The following is a 24,411-nucleotide window of genomic DNA, read 5'->3' on the forward strand; positions in this document are numbered from 1 at the left end:
CTTTTAAACTGTGGAATTACCTTGCAGTACCTAATAGCTAAAGGCTAACCATAATGGTAGCTGTTGAGAAGACAATGCAAAATTAAATCATCTTGTTATCGCTACATATATCTTATCGGTAACGGGCAGGACGATTTGTGTTTCTGACGTAATAAGAATTTGAAAAAAAAAAAAATAGGGGTCTAACTTACATCATGAAGCAGGTGTGACGAGGGGCGGAAGAATACCCCGCAAAACACTTGACGTGTCCGCACACGTGTGCTTTGATGACTTGATTGCGTTGGAAGAACTAAGCGCTCAATGATTTGTTTGTCAAGATGTCACTTTAAAGTCGGGCCATCGTTTGTCGGCCTTTTAAGATCTCGGGGCGAAAATGACCACGTTTCGACTGGGACACGTGTTGAAGGTGGTCTAATTTGATAAAGTAGCACCTTTCCGGCCCACCCCCCCCCCCTCCCCCACTTGAGGAAACAGGCGGCGCGGAAGCTGGTTGTCAGCGAGCCTGCGCGCGCGGCTCAATGTGCGACGGCCCGAGGAAGCCGACGGCGTACAGACACGCTCCGTGGACCCGGACGGATGCCCGCGACGCCTCCCCGCTGAGGAGCGAGAGCGACGGCTCAACACCCAAGTGGAGAGTCGGGGGGTGGGTGGGGGGTCTCTACGTCAAACTTAAGGGTGTCGGCATGGAAGGCCGAGGCACCCTAAAGATGTTCGCCCGCAAGAAGCGGGAACTCATCAAGACGCCGTCCATCTCCAAGAAAAGTCGAAGCGGAAGCCCCGGACCGCCCAATACGGTGAGAGGTCGCACGCTGGTTTTTCATGGGGCTTGCTTGCTTGCTTGTGTGTGTGTGTGTGGGAGATTTTTTTTTTTTTGAAGTATATGTTTTGTTTTTGTTTTTTTAAAGAGTTGTGGTGTGTGTGTGTGACGGTTGGAGTCGTGCGTGCTTTGGAATTCTTTGCGTAACTTTTGGCGTTTTATATGTATGTGTGTGTGTGTGTGTGCCTTTGGTGTGTTTTGGAGTTGTAATGAGTGTGATTTTTGGAAACGTGTATGCGTACCTGCTTTGGGGTTGTCTGAAAGCACAGGTGTCAAACTCAAGGCCCGGGGGCCAGTTCCGGCCCGTGACATCATTTTACGTGGCCCGCGAAGGCAAATCATGTGCGTTGACTTGACATGTTTCTTTCAAATTGTCTTCACGTTTAACACCACATGTGAGATATTGCAAACATTTGTTGCCAATCCCTCCTTTAAAATGAATTGAAAAGAGAAAATAAATTGAAATAACATTTTAAAATAACGAAAAAGTGAAATCAAATAGAGTTGAACAAACTATTTACTGGCTTCTGATTTCAAAACGAGCTAACCATCAATTTATGTATATGTGATTAATATAAAGCGATCAACAGTCCTAACGGTCCTCCAAGGGACACACTAACTATGATGTGGCCCGCGCCAAAAATCAGTTTGACACCCCTGTCTTAAAGTGTTCATGTGTGTGTCGGTTTTAGTGTTGCCTGTGTGTTTAGTTTCTTGTTTGTGCTAGTGTGTGTATTTGGTAGTCTGTGTGTGTGCTGCATGTTTTGTAGTGTGTTTTTGTTGATGTGTGTGTGTGTGTGATTTTGTTGGAGTGAAACGCTGTGTGGCTATGCACGTTGGCAGCGAGTGAATGTGTGTGTATGTTAGTGTGAGAGTGTTGTGCCTACGTCTACCAAGTGTGTGTGGAATCGCTTCCTGTGTGTTTGTGTATGAGTACCCAAGCTTGCTCATGTCAGCCATTTTATGAGTGAAAATGTCACTTGGCCTTTTTTTTTTTTTTTTTTTTTTTTTATAAATATGTGAATCACCACACATGCCTGTCGGCCATTTTATTTCTTTTTCTATATGGGAGTGCAGTGCACCACATCCACCGAAAATCCTCCACGAGTGCGTCTGCCTATTTGTATTCGCGAGGGTGCCACATCTTGGTGTTTTGCATATGGTCGAGTGAACACATCCCTTCCGGGAGGCGCGCTGATGAAACTGTCACTTTTGGTGTGCGCGTGTGGCGTCAGATAACATTCAGTCCAAGCGAGGGAGCTCAAGTGGCCAGTGATGATGTATTGTGAATTACTGTGTCGCAAGTCAGGCTGTAGTCTCGTAACTGGCGCGTGGAGGTTGCATGGCCATGCTGAAGCGGGGTTACAAACGCAGCTACAAGCCTTATTCCGTCAGTTTGAGGGCTAAGAAAGCGGACGGTAAAGGCAAAGAGCGACTGGACGTGTGGCTCAAACAGGTAAAGTATAGAAATAGAAATGAGATCGATGACAGACATGACCTATTGTAAGCAAGCCGCATTTCTTCACATCGCTACCGCACCCTCGGATTCAGGAAGTGTTGCCGTGCAGGGATCTTGTGAAAGTCCCTCGACAACGCCAATGTCGAAAAGGGGGGCCATTTTGAGCCGTTTCTCTCCTCTGCGTCCCTCCCAGCTGTCCATCCTCCAGGAGCAGCCTCGGAAGGATGGCGGCGACGTCGCCCTCTCCTCCTCGCCCACGTCCTCGCCCTCGTCCGTGCTCACCCCGTCCTCGGCGGGGCTCCAGGATCCCTCGCTGTCCTGCCCGGGCACCCCGATCCCCCAGCACTGCAAGATGGCAGCGGGCGCCCCGTCCGCCACCGCCACCCTGAGGCGGCCGACCACCCTGAGCCGACACGCCAGCGCCGCAGGTGAGGCGACGCCAGACGTTTGCAGTTCGGACCGCGCCGACGCTATAAAAAGCCTTTTCTGACCGACATTTACAAACCTCGATTGGAATATTTGTCCTATTGCATTTTAACAGTCACTTCTCTCCAGTTTGAAGCATTTCTATGGGATGCGCTGCATCCAGTAGGTGTGTGTGTGGATGTCAGGTTTTTTTTTGTCCAATCAGATTTCAGCTTTGGTGTATTGACAGTGGAAGTGTTCCGTGAATCTTAGCAGATTACAAATTAAGATAAGATAAGAATGCCTTTATTGATCCCACAGTGGGGAAATTTTCAATTTTCAATTTTCAAATTCATCCTCACAGTGCTGCGCGCCGACCCTTGATCAGCGGCGGAGCTGGACTTTGACATTTTTGCACACTACATTAGCAATGTAACGATTCACTCAAGCCCCAATTCGATTTTCAGTTCCCGATTTTCGATTCGATTTAAAAAAAAAAAAAAAAAATGGCTACCATGCTTGTCTCTGTGCGCTAGTGTGGTTCTGCATCCATCCACAAATGCAATACGCAATGATGTTTGGCGCATACTGTGATCGACACATTCAAAATGTGCTATGCATCTGGAATGAAAAAAACGTTTCAAGCCACCATTTTCTAGATGAATTTAATCAACCCAATTTCGCAAATTTATCGAATCAATTAACCTGGGCGAATCGATTTTTAATCGATTTTTGATGAATCGTTACATCCCTACTATAGCTGGTTTCTTTAACTGGGATGTGATAACGGTGGCGTTTAAAGGGGGAGCAAGATTTGAATATTATAATTAATATAATTTCACTCATCCTGTTGAATGTCTCACCAAAGCCCCGCCCCTAATGTATGAGTGCTGGATGTAATGTGTTAAAAAAGGAAAACTTCTTTCTCTGGTTAGGTTATTGTTATAAAAGTCAAATTCGAAGTTTAAGGTGGTGGAAGAGAAGTATTTTTTTTTTTTTTACCCACAGGTTTATTCTGTCATTTTTTGGGGGGAGGGGGGGTGCTTCCCTCTTTTTTTGTTTTTGTTTTGTTTTTTCCCTCCCTTAAGAGTTGCATTAAATCTTCACAGAAAGACCCAGGTTAAAAAAAAAAAAAAAAATGCGCAGCCCACCACTGCCTCACCAATTTGGGTCCCCCCAGGTTTGACTCTCCAGTCGTGGGTGTTCACCAAAGGCCAGGCCAAAGGAGCCATAACGCCGACGGCACCGTCCTCCGAAGGTCCCGAGGGCGCCGCCATCGAGGTGGAGGACATCCCGGCCCTGCTCAGGGACGTGGCGCGCTTTGCCGAAGCTGTGGAGAAGCTGAAGGACGTGGTGGTGCTGGCTGAAGGTAGCTGAATTCAAATCTCCACTCTTACCTGTTCTGAAGATCAACGGGCTGACCCGATTTTTGCCCCTTCCGAACGCCGGACTAATCTATGAGATGATCTTGTGAAATTGGATTTCTGTCGGTGTGTCAAGAGGCGATATGCCAAAATGGCGTCTGAAGCGGGTTGAGCCTGACAGTCATGTTCAATATTTACGGACAAAAATTGTGGTGAATTTCCATGGATGTTTTTTTTAAAAGGAGGATCACACATTTTGAATGCCTCTTATTCCGAAATGATGGCCCACATTTCCTACACAGGTTCAAAATGGCCGTACCGAAAGGCACGCGGTGCACTTTGTGCGTTACCGCGAGTTTCGTTGTTCTCGCGTTCGTCTAAAACAGGAAGCTATGGTGGCCTGCGTCTGACAGCGCAGCTTCACTCTCCTGCCCTCAACTTCCTCCTCCAAAAGGAGCGTCTGCTCGCTGTCACGTCGTTGGAATGTGACTTTACGTGAAGCAAGTTTTTATGAAAATCGACAAGGCGACGCGTTGTGCGGTGTTGCCTAACTTGAGAGTTAAAAAAAATAAATAAATTAAAAAAAAATTCCACTTCCTGTTTGGCACAATGTTGAGGTCACTGAGTTCTTAATCACGAACACGTACCACCGGGGAAGCTTTTGCGACGTCTCATGTCGTCCAACGGTTGTCGTCTGTATTCGAAGCGAAGAGGAAACAGCAAATACAGCAAATATCAGTTTGTGCTCAATTAGAGATTTGGACTGAAAATTATTTATTTTTTTTAAGGCTATTTGGCAGAATAAAAATCGGGTAACTAATTAATTGGCTGGTTTAATTTAAAATAAAAATTGAAGGAGAAATTCTGTTATTTTTTTTGCTCTCTTAAAGGGGAAGTCAACCCAAGCAAGGCATTTTGATAAATATTGCGTTTGAGGAATAAGAGTTAATCCACTCGGTTTTTAGCCATCCCTGGGGGCGGCCATTTTGTCTTCTGCCGACTGAAAATGACACGGCTGACCTGCTTTCTGAAGCGGAGCCGTGATTGGTGGTTACCCGAGCCCTGAGTAGTTGTGATGTTGCATTTTGCTGCTTAACTCACATTCCACAAATGTGATATTAATCAGAATGCCGTGTTTCAAATAGTGGGCCTGCTGGGAACCTTATGCTTTTAACTATACAACAGAGAGGGAAAGAAAATGGGCAAAAATAGTCTATAATTTTCCTGAGTTGGTTTTGTCTCCTTTTTTCTTTTAAATTGTAAAATGTATTTTGGGCAGGTGAGAAATTTTGAATGACTTTGTCTTGCGTTGTAATGCACTCATGTGAAAAAGCTAATGTCGGAGGATTTAAATCAGCCGGACAATTAATCTGTCGGGCCTTCCGACCGGCAATGCTTGTTGCCGATCTCATCGTATCTACGTCGCCGAGACCGTGGAGCAGGAGGAGCTGCTGTGATGACTATAAAACGTCACTTTTTAAAAAAAATTTTGATAACAAATTGTGGCACCTAGCTTGCGCGAGAAGCTAGGAAAGCAGTGACAAATTGACTCAAAAAGTTGGCCACTACCCACTCCAGCCAACAAGAAGCGTGAATTAAAAACAAAAATGTCCATTTGACCCCCCCCCCCCCCCCACTTACATGCAGGTACGGAGAATCAGCGGCCCGTCGCCCACGAGTGCTTGGGGGAGGTTCTGCGCGTGTTGCGGCAGGTCATCAACACGTACCCCTTCCTCAACACGGTGGAGATCCTCACCGCTGCTGGGAAGCTCATCTCCAAAGTCAAAGGTGAGTCAAAAGGGCACGGCTGACTTACCGCTCGCAACAATTCTTTCCACTCGACATTATGTGCAAGAAGACGGCAAAGAATTGGGCGTAGAAACTAAAGGCGAATTTGCGATGGGAAGCCGATTGCGTAATATGCTCGTCAAATACCAGCCATTCAGATAGAAGGATGTGGATCAGATTTAACTTCTCACTAAAGATGATGGTTGCATTTTTTTTTGTGCTTTATTGCAAGATACATGAATACAATTCATGACTAAACCTTTTTTTATTTTTATTTTTTTTTTTTGGGGTAGGTTTCCACTATGAGGCGTGCAATGACTTGGACAAAAAGGACTTTGAGAAAGCCATTGAGACCATTGCAGTGGCCTTCAGTAGCAAGTGAGTAGCTACAGCGTTGCTCCAAAAAACAGAAGTTGTGTGTGTGTGTGTGTGTGTGTGTGTGTGTGTGTGTGTGTGTGTGTGTGTGTGTGTGTGTGTGGAGGCCTGGAGAGAGGTGCGTAAACGGTGACACATTTGCATGAGGCTGAAGGCACGAAAACAGGAAGTGGTTTTGTTTTCTTGCACGCCGTGCCACAAAATGCCTGGCGGCGGAGACGCTCGGAAGTTCTTGATAAACAGTTTTTGGATGATCATGGTGCAAATGAGAGCAGCTATGCTACATTTCAGGTGATTTTTTTTTTTATTATTTATTTATTTATTTATTTATTTTTTCCCCTTCAGTTAGTCTTATTAAAAAGTGACAATCAGGTAGTGTTTGTTTGTGGGGGGGGGGGGTGGTCACATGTCTGTCTTAACCGTCAGAGAGCAGCAAGGGGAAGTGAGCTGTCACACAGTTGAAATGTCTGATGGCTCCATTTCCTCATCCACTCAGATGAACGCTTGTGTCCGCAGTGACATGAACTTTACGCTCCTGGAGGGGGGGGGGGGGGGGTGGGGTCTGATGGCAAACAAGCTCACACCGCTGCCTAATCTTTCCAACCTCTGTAAACTGCATTAAATGCAAAGAGGCTGTCTGCATGTACCAGATAAATTGTATCCTATTTATCAAAAAAAACAAAAAAAATCAAATGGTTTATTCTTCGATCCTAATGTACAAGATTTAAAAAAAAAAAAAAGTTACAAGAACAGGTTTTATGGTGGTAAAACACTTGTGGTGTTGGTCGTAATGTTGCGCAATAACGTGAATAGTTGTAATGTTAACAAAGGTTCTGATTTTACGTGATTTTGTGAAATTGTCACATTTCGAGAAGGTGCAAAGCCACGTTGTTGAAAAAGTTGTAGTGTTAGAAAAACGTATACAAACGTTATTGAACATATGACAAGAAAAAGGCTAAATGTTCTGTACAGTATTTATGAAGTTGCTGTCACAACAAATAAACAAGATGTTTGTAATATTATGAGGAGGGGGGGGGGGGGGTAATGCCGATGTTACAAGAATGTAAGACGTGTCCCCTTTGCGCTCGCGTCCAGCGTGTCTGAGCTGCTGATGGGCGAGGTGGACAGTAGCACGCTGCTCTCACTGCTGCCCACGGAGAAGAGCCGGGTGAGTTTTCGGAGCTGCTCCCCTCCCATTTTTCATTTCCCACATCGGGTTGTAGCGTTACATGTACATGATGATTTGCCTGATGCAGTCCATGGAGAACTTGTACGGCGCCGCAGGCCAGGACGGCGCTCAGCTGGGGGGCAACCCCGACGACACGGGTAGGCAGCCTCATCCCGCGCTTTCACTTATTTTTTTTTATTTTAAATGACAAGACAAAATTGTATGAGAATAAACTTGTGTTACGATTCCAAGGAGTAAAAGTGGCATTTTACAAAAATAGTCAAGCAAAAGTTAAAAAAAAAAAAAACAAAAAAACAATTTATCCAAGATCTTACCTAACGGAATTGCGACAACAAAAAGTCGCATTATTCAAGTGCATTTTTCTTCAAGTTGTTTGATTTTGTACCTTCTGCTCTCGCTAAACAGGACCGGCTGCTTTGCTCCACGCCAAGAACTCCGTTTGTGTCCGCGTTCTGGTTCTGCCCGCTTCCTAACGCCCAAGTCACAATTTTCCCAATCCGCAGGCAACATGGAAGGGGTGGACGTGATGCTGCAGCGCAGCGAAGGCGGCGTCGACTCGTCCCTGCAGTACGCCAAAACAATCGCCAAGTACATGAAGGATCTCATCGGTTACGTGGAGAAGAGAACTTCGCTGGGTGCGTTGCGGTTGCTCCGCTACTTTAGCTGAGAAGCATAAACACGGAGCTGCTTTTTGCCTTGCTAGTTTGAATTTGGGCTCATGAGTCTTTCTGAGACGAATCGGAATGATCAAAGAATAAAGGTGGAATGTTCCGAGAATTAAAATGGCCACGTTGTTGTAGTGTTAAGAAGTCGTGTAAAACGGCCAAAAATTGTTGGAAATTGACACAGTGGCGATGTGACAAGAAATGTCTCGGTGATGGAAAATGTTAAGCGGGTGGAAAAAAAAAAAAAAGCCAGTGTTCCGATTTATTGGAAAAAAAAAAAATTTGAAAATAATGTAGTAAACTACAAAGCATGCATTTGTGATACAAAAATGGCCAGTGTCGTGAGAAAAAAGTGTTATTTACAATTAGTCAAAAATTCTGAATTAGTCAGAGCTGTCAAAATTAATCGATTTATCAAGTGAATCTACAACCATTTGAATAATTGGGTTAGCGTTTAGAGCCTTAACTTATAAATATGCGAATCCTCTGATTTGCGTTTCTCGCCATGAATTATTCTCCGGTTTCTGCCGTCCTTCGTGGAAGCAGATTGATTCTCATCTTTTGTGTTCTACCAGTAACCGAATCGGTTTCAACAAGGTTAGCGAGCACGTCAAACCCGCTCGTGTGATATTGCATCATTGTTTTTTTTTTTGGTTGTTTTTTTTTTTACCATTAAAAGCTACCAAATAACATTAAATATTAATTGGCAAAATGGTTTTGTATCCCACTTAATGCAAAATCACATTTCATCCAATGAATCGATGGAATCGTCAAATATTCAACAGTGACAGCTCTAATAATACTCGTGACTTCAGAAGTTGTAGTGTTGAGAGAGAGGGGGGAGGGGGGGAGTCTAACCCAACCACTACAGTCATGCTCCCTTGTAACCGAGTATGTCTGTCTTCCGCCAGAGATGGAATTCTCAAAAGGTCTTCAGAGATTATACCAGTCCTGCAAACACAGCATAACGCACGTGAGTCGCATTTTTTTCAGAGAGAAATGTATCTTTTATTTATTTTTATTTTTGTCTTCACCCCTCCCCCAATACAGCCAATGACACTCCCATTCTTTTGACCCTGCAGCCCCACATGCCCCTCTTCTCCATCTACTCTCTGGCTTTGGAGCAGGACCAGGAACAGAGCGTGGGCCTCCAGCAGGCCAGCGCCACCCTGCACAACCAGACCTTCATCCAGGTGACACCCATTTCGTGCGAGAAGTCTCTTGTCATGGAAAAAAAGGAAAGCAGAAGGTGAACACGTGCGGACGCGCGTGTGTGTGTGTGCAGCCGCTGGTGCAGCGCAAGCAGGAGCATGAGAAGCGCCGGAAGGAAATCAAGGATCACTGGGTCCGAGCGAAGAGGAAGCTGGTATGGCTCGCCGGCGCCGCGCCCGAGTGGCCCGAGTGGCCCGAGTGGCTTGAGTTGAGCTGCTTCTCCTCCAGATGGACTGCGAGGCCAACCTGCGCAAGGCCAAGCAAGCCTACGCGGCGCGCTGCGAGGACTACAAGGCCAAAGCGGCCGCCAGCCGGGCCGAGGAGGAGGGGGCGGGAGCCACCGCCAAGTCCGTGGACAAGAAGAAGCGCTTGGAGGAGGACGCTCGCAACAAGGTGCTCGCCACTGCCGACCAAAAAAAAAAAAAAAAGAAAAAAAAAAAATTCTCTGATGTAATTGCCTTTAAGAACATGATCTGTTCAAATTGGAAAATCTTTTTGCGGATGTTATGTGACCCCAAAACACATTTGACATTTGAGTGAATATATACTGTTGCGTTTCAAAACGTTCATTATATCTTGCGGTTCAAATCAATTAAAAATGTTCGTTATTTCAGAGAAGGTTCTGAGAGAAAAGTCGGGATGTTGGGGAAAAACTTGTAGTCTTCGTACTATGAAGGGAAAGCCGCAATGTGACAGGGAAAAACGATCCTTGTGTACAAGGAAAAAGGTTTTTATTTTGCCCCAAAAACGAACCGAAAATAGTCACGTCACAAGAAAAGATTTGTCGTGCGAGGAGAATAGGCGCAGTGTTATCAGAAAATTTTGAACACCGCAGTTGTAAAGTTATCAGAAAAAAAAAAATGTAATCGTAATGTTTTGAGGAATAACATAATTACAGTTAAGGCAATGTTATAAGAAAAAAATGGTAAAAGTTTGAAGTCATATCAAAAGTAAATGTAATAAACGACTTACTGGGGGGAACGTTGTGCGGTACATTTATGGGATTTTTTTTTTTTTTTTTTTTTTTTTCCCCTAAAAGGACAGTCACGATACTGGCCTAAATGTTTCAAGAAAAATCGTGTTACAGGAAAAAGGCAAAATGCTATGGCAAAAAAATTGTAATATTGCAAGATATGTCAGCTATCAAAACAGCTGGGATGTCATTTGCAAAGGTACGAGACGGAAGTTATCCAAAAAAAAGTTATTGTTGGGGTCACTGACAAGTTGTAGAGTTACCACAAAAAAGTCAGGTTGCAAAAAGTCGCTGACAACAAAGCAAGAAATGCTTCACGAGGAAAGTCCCAAAAAAGTAATTATCGCAACATATATAAAAAGTTGCATTGTTGATTTATAAAAAGAAAAATGGTGCTAAAAGAAAAAAAACGGATCTAGTTGCCAGAAAGTCTCAAAATAATCGGAGTGTCACGTGAAGGCGTATTATGAGAGATTAGTTACGGTAAAGGAGAATGGGGAAAAAATGCAAAATATTAATGTCAAGAGAAAAAAAAAAGTAACGTTATGGGAATAGTCCTTAGTGACCCAAAAAAAAAAAAAAACAGTCACGTTATGAACTAAAAAGCAGCCGTGGATTAGTTTGAACGTAGCGAGTGCGGGGCAACCTTTTTTGAGTATCATTTTTCGATTTCGATGAGGAAATTGCCAAGCGGCGTGCGTTCTGATCGTAGGCGGACGAGGCGGAGGCGACCTACAGGACGTGCATCGCCGACGCCACGGCTCAGAGGATGGAGCAGGAGCACTCCAAAGTCAACGTGCTCAGGCAGCTGCATGACCTCATCAAACAGAGCGACCAGACGCTGCGCTCGGTCCGACCCCAGACGCGCGCGCCATTTTTCTTTCCGCCGCCTTCCCCGCCCGCGCTTTCCCCTCACGTCTCCTTTCCGACGCCACCCCCAGGCCACCATCTCGTACTACCAGTCCATGCACATGCAGACGGTGGCGCTGCCCGTCTGCTACCAGACTCTGTGCGAGAGCAGCAAGCTGTACGACCCGGGCCGGCAGTACGCCGCCCACGTGCGAGACCTGCAGCTGCCCGACCAGCCCGCCGTCTGCTACGCCTTCGAGCCCTTCACCCCGTCGGGCGCCACCACGTAAGGAAGCCGCTTTTTTTCCTCGCCGTCGGTCGGGGTGACGCTTTGGGCGTATCGCGGCCAGTAAACGCAGACCCGTCCTCAGACCCAGGAGCGACGGCTTTGACATGGAACAGACGAGCCAGGCGGACAACCCCGCCGCCGGTGTGGACACGGACCGGCATCCCAGTGAGTGATGCCTCTTGGACAAGTCACTCTTTAAGTCAACCCCAAAAATAGACTAAGAATATGTTCCCAGCAGGCCCACTAGTTGAAACGCGGCATTTTGTGGAATATAAATGAAGCCGCAAAATGCACTCGTTTTTAGCCATCTCTGGGGGCGGCCATTTTGTCTTATGCCAACTGAAAATGACATCACAACTGCTTACAAGGACCAATCACAGCTGACCGCCGTTCTGAATCTGAGCCGTGATTGGTCGCCGTCAGCAGTTGTGATGTCGTTTTCAGTCGACAGAAGTGACAAAATGGCCGCCCCCGGAGATGGCTAAAAACGAGTGGATTGACACTTATTCCACAAAGGCAGTATTTATCAGAATGCCTTGTTTCAACTAGTGGGCTGGCATAGAATATATTCTTGAAAAAAAAAAAATGGCATTGGCTACGATAAAAAGATTGATCGGAGTAAAAATGCTTCATGGACACACCCCATGCGGAATATTCTGACCCCATTCCGATCAAAATTTTATTCCGAACGAGTGGGATGGTTTATGTCGATTGCTAATTCGATCGGCGCGCATGGCGACACTTACTCCGAAATTTCTGAACAAACAGTCTTACCGTGCATATTTGTGACGGCACTATACGTATTTCCGTTATTCCCGTAAGCTAGTAGAAACCGAGCCGGCGCAAGACTGAACTTGTACGTTTTCTCCATTAGGAAGTGTAAACTCGACGTCACGGTGCAAACGGGAAAAATACGCACAATAAATGCTAACGTTTAAAGTTGAACTGGACGCGGCGATGTTTTGTTGACACGGAAGTCGCTACGGCTTCTTCTTCTACTTCGGTTTCCGCTACATTTGGTATATCTGCCCATGTCAAAATAATTTGTTACCATCGAAAGTGTGACGCATGAACACCTAAATCCCAATCAATCAATATTTTAAGTGTCCATGAAAACAGTCCATCCGATCATAATTTTAATCCGAACACTTAATATTAGTCACCTACGTCCAATGTGTTGGACTTTGCCGCTTCCACGGTTTCTAACATTGTTCCAACGACAAATATCACGTTCGCCCCCGTCGTTGACGCGACCGCGTTGACTTTGTTGCGCAGGGCAGGGCCACAAGTCGTGGGGCTCCACGGTGAGCGACGACAGCGTGGGAGCGGACGGCGCCCTGGAGTCCCCAATCGCCAGCACAAGTGCGTCCGTCCCGCTTTGTCTTCGGCGAGCTTCATTCTCTCTGGGGAGAAAAAATGTTTCACCCGTGGCTTCCTTTTGGTGTCCACCAGCCGACGTCAGCAAAATGGCCCGCACGTCGTCCACCGGGACGGTGTCATCCAACGAGGACACGGACGACAAAGATGGGAACGTGGCCTCGTTCGAGACGCCGAGTAAGATTTGTGGAGGTTGGGGGCGGGAAAAAATGAGGAATGCGACAACATCTGCTTTGCTAAGTGTTGAAAGGCAACGATGGATAAATGGAGGTCATGTGCGTCCTTTGACCGCGTGTCTTTGATTGTTCCGCAGACATGAACGGGATGGACCCCGACGTGGTGGTCTCCACCAGACCTTTCCGGAACGTGGGCCTGTCCAAAGCCGCCCAGACGCACCGCCTAAGGAAGCTGCGCACTCCCGCCAAGTGCCGCGAGTGCGACAGCTACGTCTATTTCCAGGGCGCCGAGTGCGAGGAGGTGAGAGGAGAAAATACCCCCCCCCCCCCGAAGGCCGTCAAATAAAAACGTCCGTCTCATCGTCCCGTAGTGCTTCCTGGCTTGTCACAAACGCTGCCTGGAGACGCTGGCCATCCAGTGCGGCCACAAGAAGCTGCGGGGGCGTCTTCAGCTCTTCGGCAGGGAGTTCTCTCAGGTGGCCAGCTGCGCCAGCGACGGCATCCCCTTCATCGTCACCAAGTGCATCTCGGAGATCGAGAGGCGGGCGCTCAAGATGAGGGTGAGGGTGCTTGTTCAAAGAATACGTCCCCGGGCTTCTTTTCTACCTACGTAGGACACGCCCCATTTTTTTCACTAAACGCGGATTATGCTCCTCTGATTACGGTTTTCTTTTCCCTCAATCATATTCTTGCGCACCTTGCCACAGCCATACTTGAGTCTTTAGTAGGAATGTCAACGATTCACTCAAGTTTCGATTTTCAGTTTCTGATTTCGATTTTTTTTTTAAATTTTTTTTAATCGTTTATTTTTTTGAACAAAATGAATGACTCATTTATAGCCAAAAGATGTTTTTATTTTAACGTCAGCATTTTGTTCTTAAGTAACTTTTTGTAACGTTACCATAAACAAATTGAAAATGAACTAATAATTTGGACTTTTTAACATTTCTGTCTTATGAGTGCCTTGTTAAGTGCCAGAAAACAAAACATGAAAATAAATAAATGTACACTAGATTTGACTGTTAGCATTACAAATCTTTTTCGGATCAAAACATTTTTATTATTGTTTTTTTTTAACGCCGATTCATATTTTAAGCAGTTTAAATGGATTTTCGATGAATCGTTACATCCCTAGTCTTAGTCAATGCCGCGTGTAGATGCAAGTCAGCACTTTCTGTTGTGCGCAAAGTGCCGCGTTCAATCAAACGCGTCGGCTCACCTGCGCGCGCTGGCTGTCTCGCAGGGCATTTATCGGGTGAACGGCGTGAAAACGCGCGTGGAGAAGCTGTGTCAGGCCTTTGAGAACGGCAAGGAACTGGTGGAACTGTCGCAGTGTTCGCCGCACGACATCAGCAACGTGCTCAAGCTCTACCTGCGGCAGGTCAGTCTTTGCTTAGCGAAGGACGCGGCGCTTTCAGAAATGTTTGCGTCTCATTTTGAAGCCGCCCTGTGAGAGAGAAAGAAAACTGGGGGAGGTTTCATTTCCCGTTTGTTTGCCGTCCAGCTGCCGGAGCCCATCATGCCGTTCCACATTTACAACAACCTGGTGGGTTTGGCCAAGGAGAGCGCGCAGGCCGACGCTGACCCCGAGGAGCCCGGCGGCCCCCCGTCAGTGGGCAGGGCGGCTCCGCTGGTGGACCTGGGCCCCGAAACTGAGCCGGAGACTCTGGCGCTGGTCGACAAGCTGAGGGAGCTTCTGAAGGAGTTGCCCAAAGCCAACATGGCCACCCTCCGATACCTGATCCGCCATCTTCGTCGGTGAGGAGAACGCCGCGGCTTCCTGTCCCCTAGCGTGGACGGACGGCTTCCGTGACGCCTGATCTGCCTCGTCTTAGGATCGCCGAGCTGGAGGAGGAGAACAAGATGAGCCCCAGTAACTTGGGGATCGTGTTCGGGCCGTCGCTGATGCGTCCCCGTCCCACGGGGGCGACCATTTCGCTCTCGTCGCTGGTGGACTACCCCCACCAGGCCCGCGTGGTGGAGGCCCTCATCGTCTTCTACGCCTCCGTCTTCCGGTCCAAGAGCTCCCAGAGCCACAAGACCTGCCGCTCTGCCTCCACCTCCGCTCGCCTGGTGAGCTCTTACCGCTCATTTTTAGAGTAGGAGACTTTTAATCGGGGTAGGGGCCTCGATCAGGCAGGAGGATTTGCAAAGGCAGTTTTTATAGCATAAAATTATGTTACGCAATTTTCTCATTTACTAGACTGCAGAAATGAACTGCTATCTATTTTGGGTTGTGTTTATTACGGGTGTGGCATTTATTTTTCAATTAGATTTTCACATTTCCCCATTTACTGAACTGCAAGAGTGGCAAACATTTTTTTTTTCAGGTATACTGTAAAGCATCTATTTTAGGGGGGATTGGAATTCTTAATTAAAATTTTTTCGTACTTGCTGAACTGCCGAAAAAGTTAGGTGCTTAATAGGCGTGAGGCCTTTACTTAAAGAAATGCATGCTTTTTTTTTTTAAAATCTTTTTACACAAACTTTTGGATTCAATGTGAGTTTTTGGTGACGTTTGTGCCGCTGATGCAGGTTCAGGTCGAAGACGTGACCAGCAGTTCTGCTGACGGCGAGGAGGACGCCGGCCCGCACAGGAAGACCAAGTCTGAGTCAGACAGAATGGACGAAGGCTGCGGTGAGTTTTGCGCTTGATCAATTCTTCACAATTCGCTGTGTAATGTGGGTTTTGCACCAATGTTACTACTAGAGGGGCGTAACGTTTTCAACGCGCACCTACTCGCTTGTTTTCATTTCTGTTGTTGTGCTTTGTGGCTCGACCTGCTCGTTTTCCTTGTCAATGGCGTCAACAAGTTGATCAAGGCAGTCTGCGATACGCTCACGGTATCAACACAATGTAAAACAGACCTTAGTATTTGGGAGGGGGGGGGGCGGGGTCCACTGACCCCGCAAACCTCCCCAGAACCGGCACTTTGGCTGCGCGACGTCACGCATTGACTTGGGCACGGGTAAACCCCTTCAGGCTCCATGGGCTCCAGCGAGCGGCTCCCCGACTCGGACTCGGAGCAGGACGAGAGCGGCAGGCCCGAAGGCGCGGAGGCGGCAGACCGAGACGAGCGGCTGAGCCACCGGGACAGCCCGGAGCCGGACGGGACCCCGCCCCCGGCCGAGGACGACCCCAACGGGGCCGAGGGCGGCCTGATCGCATCTCTGGCCGAGCTGAACGTCAACCAGTCCAACAATTACTACTACGGCCCGCCGCTGTCGGGTCGCTCCAGGGTGCTGCTGGCACGCCTGTGCAGCAAGAAGATGGCGCTCAGCAGAAACCGAGCCAAAGGGCCCGAGTTTGTCTAAATGAGCACTTTTACGCTCTTTGCTTGTTCGCAGCTTTCGCCAGTGCTCCGCTTTTCCGAATGGACGCAATTGGCACGCAGTTCAAAGTGGTTTTATTGCCTTAGAAGTGCTGCTGGTTTTATTTCAGCACTGTTGTTTTGTCACTTTCAAATTCATATTGCATTGTTTTACATGTTTGTCTTGTTTTAATAAAAATAATGAGACTTGAGGGCATCCTCGGTTTATGACATGAAAGACACACAATCAGCGGACTTGCTCGGTTACCTTTAAAAAAATAAATAAATAAAAAATGATGGCCTACAAGTGTTCTACATCCAAATATTTATTGTAATTATGATTTTGCTTTTTAGGTTACCAAAGGTTAGTTATTATAGACTAGCACCTTCTGCTAACATAAAAATGTTAGCCAAATGGAATGTTTTCAGATAAAAATGTAATATAAGGGATCATTTGGAATGTTACATCAAGAGCCTTTTTTTTTTTTTTTTAAATTTAAAACTTGACTTTTTTCTTAATAGTTCAGTTTGCCCACAGCCCTGATCCAAACGGAAGAAATCACTTTTAGCTCCATTTTCAATATATTTTTATTTTACAAAGTTCATTTTTAGAATAGAAACACAAAGGAATGTAACACAATCAAAACAGGAATCCAAGGATGATGCGAGCGGCGTGAACGTCTTCCGATTCTTCCCCAGCTGACATCTTGGAAGCAAAAGATTGATAGTCACTCTGACTGGACATAATCGAAATGTTGTGCGTGTCTGATATGGAAGATTCTTACCTGTCACTGCACCAGCCTGTAGGTGATGTACCGTCCAGCTGTCTCACTTGGCCTAATGATTTTCACCACCTTTGCAAACAGGTTAGGTTTTAAATCCCAAATTCTAGTGTAACAGTGACTTGAAAAAAAAAGTGCATTGTATGTCCAAGAGGGGAAAAAATATCATTTTAACTTCTTTTTCTCTAAAAATGTTACTTAAAACGCCACTATAAAAAAAAATGTTCACCCTTGTGACCAAACTCGTATCTTAGTGCACCACTCTTTAATGAAACTAAAGTAAAACTGTTCCCCTATTTAAAGATTTATAACAGACGGTAAAGAAAAAAAATTGCCACAGGTTGGCAAGCTTCACTTATCATATGCTAGCGATTATGGTACATGGTATTTACTCAGGGATCTTTACAAAAAAAAAAAAAAAAAAACTTTATATTGGATTGATGACGTGCTGAGCAGCAAGACCCGCTCCTGTTTTGCAGTAAGTCCACTTCCTGTTCTGATAGTCATGACACTTTTCCCTCTTTGTCTTGTGCTTCCAAGTTATGTGTTGTTGTTTTTTTTACCTGTCCCCTCTTTAAGCCAAAGTAACGAGCCACGGGGTCTCCGGCTTGGATCCTGGGCAGCTGACTCTCCTTGAGTTTACTGAGGTGAGCATGTGAAGGCTAACAAATACACATTTTGTCCATAAAGAAAAAAAAAACATTGCACATACATCGGCGTGAAAAAAAATTGACATCGCATTAACGTGAAAAATTCCAAAATTGGACATGCGTGTTTCTCCGTACACCAGGAGAGAGAGAGAGAGACATCTGTGTTGTTGGGTATAATTTCAGAGGATACTATCTGGCCAGGAGCTCGGTCACTTCCTCTTTAGTCATGACAATGTGTTCTGGCACAAGCTGAAAGACAGAAGATGAACAAATTGTCATTTACTTCCCCTCATGGGAGACATTAAGAGTTACAACCGTGCAAACTCATTCTGTGACTGGGCTGTATCTTAAAATTAATTTTAAAACTATATTCATTGTCAGTGTACACAATGTTTTGGCCTGGGCTGTTTTAGAATTTATTTTTTTTTGTATCCCTTATGTGATACTCTCTGTATTTTACATTTAATCACAAAATGATAACCAAATTGGTCAGTGTTTTTACCTCATGTTCAGTGATGTTGATGAGTAGCTCCTGCTGTAGAAACTGCTCCAGGATGTACTTGGGTGCCATGTCCACCAAAGACTGGGAGGGAGGTATGTACAGTCATGAGTACACACGTGCATACATAATGTATGCCATTCAGTATAGTATATCAAACCTGTTTTGCAGAAGGCGTCATGCCCATTTGAACCACGATGATGGCCCGTGTGATGTTCTCCTCCTGCATCCTCTGACAGTACATCTTGATAGTCTTGATGCCCACCTTGGTCTCCTCTGAAAAAGCGCCAAAATTAGGACAGATCCTTTTCAACACACGCAATTGAAGTTCTCAGGAACGATATTTGGCCATTTAAATGGAAATAGATACCACAACTCCATGGGAGGCAGTGGAATCGTGTGACTTTTAAAAGAAGAGTTTGGGTTCCATCCTCTCTGGGGGAGCTCACCAGGGAAGAAAACAAACATCTGGTCGGTGGGGTCATCGTTGTGCGCCACCAACACAGTGAGGTCCGTGCGTCTGGGTCGACTCTCGCTGGGTTTGTCTCCGAACTGACTCTTGAAGTCGTCCAGAGTCTGGTCCAGCTCGTCCTGGGTCACCAGGTAGCCTCTGTCGTGGCATAACTGTAACGTATAATATCTGAATTTTAAAGAAATTCTACACATTACAGCCCACGAGTCACTTCTCGTAAGATTCTGCCCATCATGGAAAATCCGCAGCATCCACTGCACGGCACAGGCAGAGAAGCAGCAGCAGGGACAGGGTACCTAGTATCTTGTTAGTAATTCGGCATGACTTTTCCTTTACTCGTTTACATTGTGGACATTAATGGAAGAGTGAATTGCCCTTGCGCATGAATATCTAACTTAAATCCGCTTGTAAAAGTGACGAGAGGGCAGCTAGCATCGGTTCAAGCTAACGCGTTGGCTTCAAAACAACCACACGTAAAAACTCGCCTGCATGATGGTTTTGCGAATCTTCCACAATCTGTATGTTTCCTCTTCGTCGTCCATACTTTAACCAATGAGTCCTTATGGATTTAGACAAGTTATACTCCAATATTAGTCATAAATGGATTATTTTGTCGCTGTTAAACATTCAACAGACTGCTTCTTTTCGACGCACGCGATAGATTACTGGCGCTGGCTGATGACGTCAAGATAACTTCCTGTACTGGCTGGGCGGAGTTTCTATTAAATAAAACGGGGAAAAAACGCAAAGACGGTGACACTTTATTACATTAGTGCAAACGTTTTTTAAAAAAAGTATTTTACAAAAGATCAATATTTTATTGGCGGGTTCGTAACAAACAAGAAGAGTGAGGTGGGCGGCTTCACTGTTTTCGATCAAAACGTCTTCCGCCACAATGAGGCCGTTATGCTTGATGATAACATGCGCGGCTGTGGCCACCACTGCAGGGTCGCTGGCGGTTCTACTCTACTTTATTATTCCCTCTACGGTAAAGTACAACAATGTTCTTTTGGGGGTGGGGGAGTCCTACTGTTTGTGCCTGAAATGTTCACGTAAGCATGGCTGGAATCGTGTGCTGCTGTTATCAGTGCCAAGACATCATGCTGACACACTGTCACTCAGCAACACTCATGTCAGCATACAGTATTATATATTTGTTTGCCTGCAGCGAAACACTCCAATTAGTGGCTCTAAGATGGAATTTTACAGGCAAGACGTTGGAAAATAGGCGAGCCAAAGGGGCAGGAAAACTCAGCACCTGCTCAGGGTAACTCAACCACGAGGGGGCCCCAACGGGTTACTAGTTATAGATTTCGAGATTTGCGTTGTCTGTGGCATTTTCTGCTTTGGCTTGCATGGGCAAACTTGAGATACGCGCGCTGTATGGTGGCAGTGAACTCAACTTTATTACACAAGCAGCTGCTTGGCAGATAGTGAGCAACAAAAAAAAAAGAAATAGGCTTCAAGCTGTTTATTGCCACCCCCAGTTGAAGTACTGTCAAACTAACTATAAAACCAAGACAATTACACACTATATTTAGAACAACCACATAGTTTTGCCCTAGGAAAGTATGCTCGGCTGAAACGGATTAACTTCTGTCCATTTTAAGGGGGAAATATGTTTTGAGATCATATACTAGTGTTTTGAGTTAAAACGCGATCTCAATGCACTGCTGTGGTGATATTATTCGACTCCTCAATTTTGAGGCAGATGCTGACCATCAGTTCTCAGTCCACCGTGCTACGCCAATGAGAGCCCATCTCAAAATAACGTGAACGCCTCAAACCAAACCAAAGTCTCGGAACGTTCCATTTTCTTATGTTACAATCTCCTTTTATGAGCTTATGATAATGTAGCGGACTCTGGACCCCAGAACCCGTGAATAGCTGATGTGGATTACGGGTCAGCACTGCAGAGCCTCAGCTATTGGATAACGGCAGCTTATCAGTTGAGTCACTCATCCCCTGCCGGCTTTATAAGAGTCTGCAGGGACGAATCGAGAGCGGAGCTAAGGAGGCTAAATAAGGAAGGAGTTGGATTACTTTCTGCCTTCCGAGGAGCTCACTGAAGGGCAGCCATGCGTCTCGTAGGCTCCGCTGTCCTGTTCAGCGTCCTGCTGCAGGCTTTGGTAAGAGTTCACCGTTAGTCTGGCAATGGATGGCATGGAGAATGCTCTCAAATATGGACCGATAGATTGTGTAGTAAGCGTGCTGAATTCTGTGACAGATGAGAGCACAGTGATTCGCGTTTCTTTCTGTCTGGTCTGGTTAATGAGTCGATAATTGATCATCTGTTGCATTTTTGGTGTATTTTTGACATATACTGACACATTGGTCTCCTTTTAATGTCTGTTTTAAATTTACATTAACTTTGATCTTCTTTTTTTCTCCATTTAATGCATTTTATTTTTCAGTTTTCTTATATTAAATATAAAATAGTCAATATAGTGTGTATTTTTTCAGAGTGCTCCCACGATGAATGTGTCTTCGTGTCATCCCACAGGGCGCCCCGACAGAGGACTGGAGCTCGGCCACATCCATTTATGACTTCTCAGCCACCGACATTGATGGCAATGTGGTCTCCCTTGAAAAATACAGGTGAGCCTTTGCTTGTGTGTGCGGCGTCGGTCTCCAAACCAATCACCCGAACTGTGACTGTGCACGTTCTTTTGTCAGGGGCAACGTGGTCATCATCACCAACGTAGCGTCCAAATGAGGCAAAACGCCCGTAAACTACTCTCAGTTTGCAGAGATGCACGCCAAGTATACTGAGAGAGGTTTACGCATCCTCGCCTTCCCTTCCAACCAGTTTGCCAACCAGGTACGCTGTGACATTTCATTCATGGGCGTCGTTTAGAACAGACCCGCCATGTTGGATGTGGCAGATCTTCCTTTAACGGGTCCTGTTCGGTTGTTTGGCAATACAAAATGGAGGATCTGTATACATTGGAAAAAGTCAACACACCCCTGTTCGAATGCCATTTTTTGTAATATTAAAAAAATGAGGCCTTATTACGATTAATGTGGCCCGTAACATATACAACCCATATAGTAAAAAAAAAAAAAAAAACGGGGGTGGGGGGGGGGAACTGCGAATATTGCGGTTGCACAAGCGTGTACACTCTCTTATAACTGGGGTGTGGCTGTATGTGATTCATTCTGGATACAGCCACATAGTGAAATAGGAAAGACGTCATTGATTGGAAAATGGTTTCATTTCAGAAATTCACTGTATTACGCACATACACAACTTCATAGTATTAGCTACAAAATGATGTTACAGCCAAATAGGATTAAAAGTAATTGTTCAGTCTTAACTGTAAAATGGTTGCCACGTGGCCAAGCAGCAAATGAACGAGGCATCTTCAATTGCGTCATTTCGCCACATCCAATATGGCTGCAACGGTGATGTATGATTCAGTGCTCAAGGCGCACGTCCAGTCTATGTATTACACATCTATGACTTGGTTTCGCCGACTCGAAAGGAGCCAGGCACCAATGCCGAGATCAAGCAGTTTGCGCAGTCGTACAACGCCCACTTCGACATGTTCAGCAAGATCGACGTCAACGGGCCCGACGCTCACCCGCTGTGGAAGTGGCTGAAGGAGCAGCCCAATGGGAGAGGCTTCCTGGGAAAGTAAGACTCGTTTCCATCGCCTACTCCATTGTTGCTGTCCTATTGTTACATTACATCACATTTGTTTTGTTTTTTTTGTTTTTATCCACGCAGTAGCATCAAGTGGAATTTCACTAAGGTAAATAGCATAAACGTGCTGGTCCTAATATTTTGGGTACCAACAAAATGCATTAGAATACAGAGGAACCTCCAAAGCTGACTTCCCGCTTGTTTAAAATTCAGGCACTCACCTAGCTGAAGTGTTAGAAGATGTACTGATGTCTTTTTCGTGACTTTTGAGGCACGTTTTCCCAGAAAATTCTACATTGTACCACGTTCGGGGGTGTTCGGCTTCTGAGGTTTTGCTGTGTTTGGAAATGAAATGGGGGAAAAAAATGTAATGTATAAAAAATAAAGCAATTTGTTGATTTTCTTCTTTCCTTTGTAGTTTCTGATCAACAAAGAGGGCCAGGTGGTGAAACGATACGGACCCACGAATGATCCAAGCGTATGTACATAAATGGCTCTTGTGTATGGCTGGGGGCGTTAATAGATTTTATTGATTAATTCAGGTTAAAAATTGAAATAAATCAGCAAGTAGCTGATTTATTTTTATTATTATATATATTATTTTATTATGATTATTTTATTTTTTTAGATTTCTTTTCAAAAACAAAATAAACAATTTTTGTAAAATAAATAAATAAAACATGTTAAATAAGAGATTTTTAAAAATTAGGGTGAAATCTTTCTTTTCCTTTTTTCTTTTTTTTTTTTACCCCCAAAATCTGTTAAGCAAGCAATCAATAAACTCAATGTCTTTGGGAGTTTTTTCTTGTTGTTGAAATAGTGGAAAAAAAAATTTGAAAAAGTAGTTTTAAGAAAGATGGGGTTTTTTTCAGAATTTTTTTTTTTTTTTAAATAAAAACATTTTTAAACATTTATTTTCTGGGGGATTTTTTTCCCCAGCTTCCATCGTACAAAGTGTGTCTTTGCTGATGTGCACTGCTTACACTAACAACATGGCTGTGAACAGAGAAAGCTTGAAGGCCATAATCGCCCAGACCCGCTTCAACGTTGCGCTCTGTTTCCTTTCAGTCATTGTGTAATTGTTACTGTAAACACTCTTAATTGGATGCGGACATGTTCTGCGCAGGTGGTGGAGCAGGATCTTCCTCAGTATCTGAACGCCTAGATGACCACTACCTCACGAACTCGCCGTCATCTCATTTCTTTCCATACTCCACTTCTCTCTCTCTCTCCGAGCGTCGGTGGACGAGGGTTTGGCTCGACCCCCGGACTTTTGACGGTCTGCCCGTAAAGCCGCCTGACGGAAAAGGCAGACTCGATGCAATTGGCGTGCAAACCTGCCGGGGACGATCGCAGAGCTTTTGTTCTCTTGGCCCGGGGAGAAGGAGACACAGGGGAAAAAGATGAAATGCAGCATTACAACATTGGAATTGAGCTTAATGTTCTTCACAAGTGCTCTCATTCAAGTGTAAAGAGAAGTTAACAACTTTAATAAAACGAAACCAAAAAAAAAAAAATAAGGGAAACTACTGCTTTTTTAATGACTGACAGACGTAGCGAATAACGGACAATAAAAACGTGTCATGTGTTGGCAAGTGTGTCTGATAATTAGCTGCTGCTTGGTATAATTGTGTATCTAATTAATATTTGATGCTCGCGTCTTACCGAGAAGCCATACGCTTTCCTGCAGTGTGTGGCACTAGGTCAAGTATGGTTATCATCACACTTTGGCTTACTGGTACCCTTTTTCTCTATGGTGCTGATTTAAAAACATACAATATATGTTGTCATTTTTGGGAGTAAAATTAAAAAAAAAAAACAGGAGTATGAATATGTGTTTGCATGTGTTAAAATGACACAGACCTGCAATACTACTGCTTTGTTTTACATCCACGTTAATAATAGAGGAATTTGAATTTAAAAAAACTGATACAATAGCTTTTTATATTTTATATTTATATTTTATGTAGTCCTATCAAAATTCGATTTATTAAAAATCGAATAAGTTTAAACTTTCTCAAAATTCTTACACTAAATATCTCCTGTATTTGTTATGTTTTTCATTGATTTTCTCCACATTACACATTGGATTGATTCCATGTCATTGTTTATT

The 24,411-nt window shown here is 44.9% G+C and overlaps 3 protein-coding genes across 5 annotated transcripts; 2 read left to right on the forward strand and 1 right to left on the reverse strand.

The window, feature by feature from the left end:
• Window positions 1-243: 243 nt before the first annotated feature.
• On the forward strand, window positions 244-16,461 carry arhgap45b (Rho GTPase activating protein 45b). 2 transcript variants are annotated; one of them, XM_086048063.1, is made up of 24 exons: window positions 244-794; window positions 2,470-2,704; window positions 3,862-4,050; window positions 5,693-5,833; window positions 6,127-6,211; window positions 7,304-7,376; window positions 7,465-7,534; window positions 7,901-8,032; window positions 8,974-9,035; window positions 9,145-9,255; window positions 9,348-9,428; window positions 9,503-9,667; window positions 10,960-11,097; window positions 11,189-11,382; window positions 11,468-11,550; window positions 12,661-12,747; window positions 12,838-12,939; window positions 13,076-13,239; window positions 13,310-13,498; window positions 14,182-14,319; window positions 14,443-14,696; window positions 14,774-15,011; window positions 15,474-15,576; window positions 15,922-16,461. In XM_086048063.1, exons 1-24 carry the CDS (start codon window positions 519-521, stop codon window positions 16,251-16,253), a joined length of 3,642 nt encoding a protein of 1,213 aa, XP_085904189.1. In that variant the 5' UTR covers window positions 244-518; the 3' UTR covers window positions 16,254-16,461. The 2 variants fall into 2 exon arrangements, with proteins under 2 accessions (XP_085904189.1, XP_085904190.1); XM_086048064.1 differs by lacking the exon at window positions 244-794 and adding an exon at window positions 2,051-2,273.
• Window positions 16,462-16,819: 358 nt separating this feature from the next.
• On the reverse strand, window positions 16,820-19,335 carry polr2eb (RNA polymerase II, I and III subunit E, b). The gene is made up of 8 exons (XM_086048070.1): window positions 19,138-19,335; window positions 18,630-18,804; window positions 18,341-18,456; window positions 18,184-18,264; window positions 17,872-17,930; window positions 17,595-17,673; window positions 17,035-17,103; window positions 16,820-16,955 (listed from the first exon to the last, which is right to left on the reverse strand). The coding sequence occupies exons 1-7, from the start codon at window positions 19,192-19,194 to the stop codon at window positions 17,038-17,040; spliced, it is 633 nt and encodes a 210-aa protein (XP_085904196.1). The 5' UTR covers window positions 19,195-19,335; the 3' UTR covers window positions 16,820-16,955; window positions 17,035-17,037.
• A 36-nt stretch (window positions 19,336-19,371) lies between these two features.
• gpx4a (glutathione peroxidase 4a) lies at window positions 19,372-23,893 on the forward strand. 2 transcript variants are annotated; one of them, XM_086048071.1, is made up of 7 exons: window positions 19,372-19,640; window positions 21,156-21,250; window positions 21,329-21,473; window positions 22,138-22,289; window positions 22,383-22,407; window positions 22,717-22,776; window positions 23,425-23,893. In XM_086048071.1, exons 1-7 carry the CDS (start codon window positions 19,548-19,550, stop codon window positions 23,461-23,463), a joined length of 609 nt encoding a protein of 202 aa, XP_085904197.1. In that variant the 5' UTR covers window positions 19,372-19,547; the 3' UTR covers window positions 23,464-23,893. The 2 variants fall into 2 exon arrangements, with proteins under 2 accessions (XP_085904197.1, XP_085904199.1); XM_086048073.1 differs by lacking the exon at window positions 19,372-19,640 and adding an exon at window positions 20,613-20,781.
• The last annotated feature ends 518 nt before the right edge of the window (window positions 23,894-24,411 follow it).

The sequence above is a fragment of the Filicampus tigris genome, chromosome 12 (genome assembly GCF_054856515.1).
Source record: "Filicampus tigris isolate MCC_2025a chromosome 12, RoL_Ftig_1.0, whole genome shotgun sequence".
NCBI lineage: Eukaryota > Metazoa > Chordata > Actinopteri > Syngnathiformes > Syngnathidae > Filicampus > Filicampus tigris.

Coding starts and splice junctions, on each gene's coding strand:
- polr2eb (XM_086048070.1), bottom strand. CDS start 19,194: ATGGACGACGAAGAGGAAACATACAGATTGTGGAAGATTCGCAAAACC. Junction 18,805..19,137: donor TTCGCAAAACCATCATGCAG/GCGAGTTTTTAC, acceptor TATACGTTACAG/TTATGCCACGACAGAGGCTA. Junction 17,104..17,594: donor TTGGCTTAAAGAGGGGACAG/GTAAAAAAAACA, acceptor CTGTTTGCAAAG/GTGGTGAAAATCATTAGGCC.
- arhgap45b (XM_086048063.1), top strand. CDS start 519: ATGTGCGACGGCCCGAGGAAGCCGACGGCGTACAGACACGCTCCGTGG. Junction 7,535..7,900: donor GGGCAACCCCGACGACACGG/GTAGGCAGCCTC, acceptor CCCAATCCGCAG/GCAACATGGAAGGGGTGGAC. Junction 9,668..10,959: donor AGGAGGACGCTCGCAACAAG/GTGCTCGCCACT, acceptor TTCTGATCGTAG/GCGGACGAGGCGGAGGCGAC.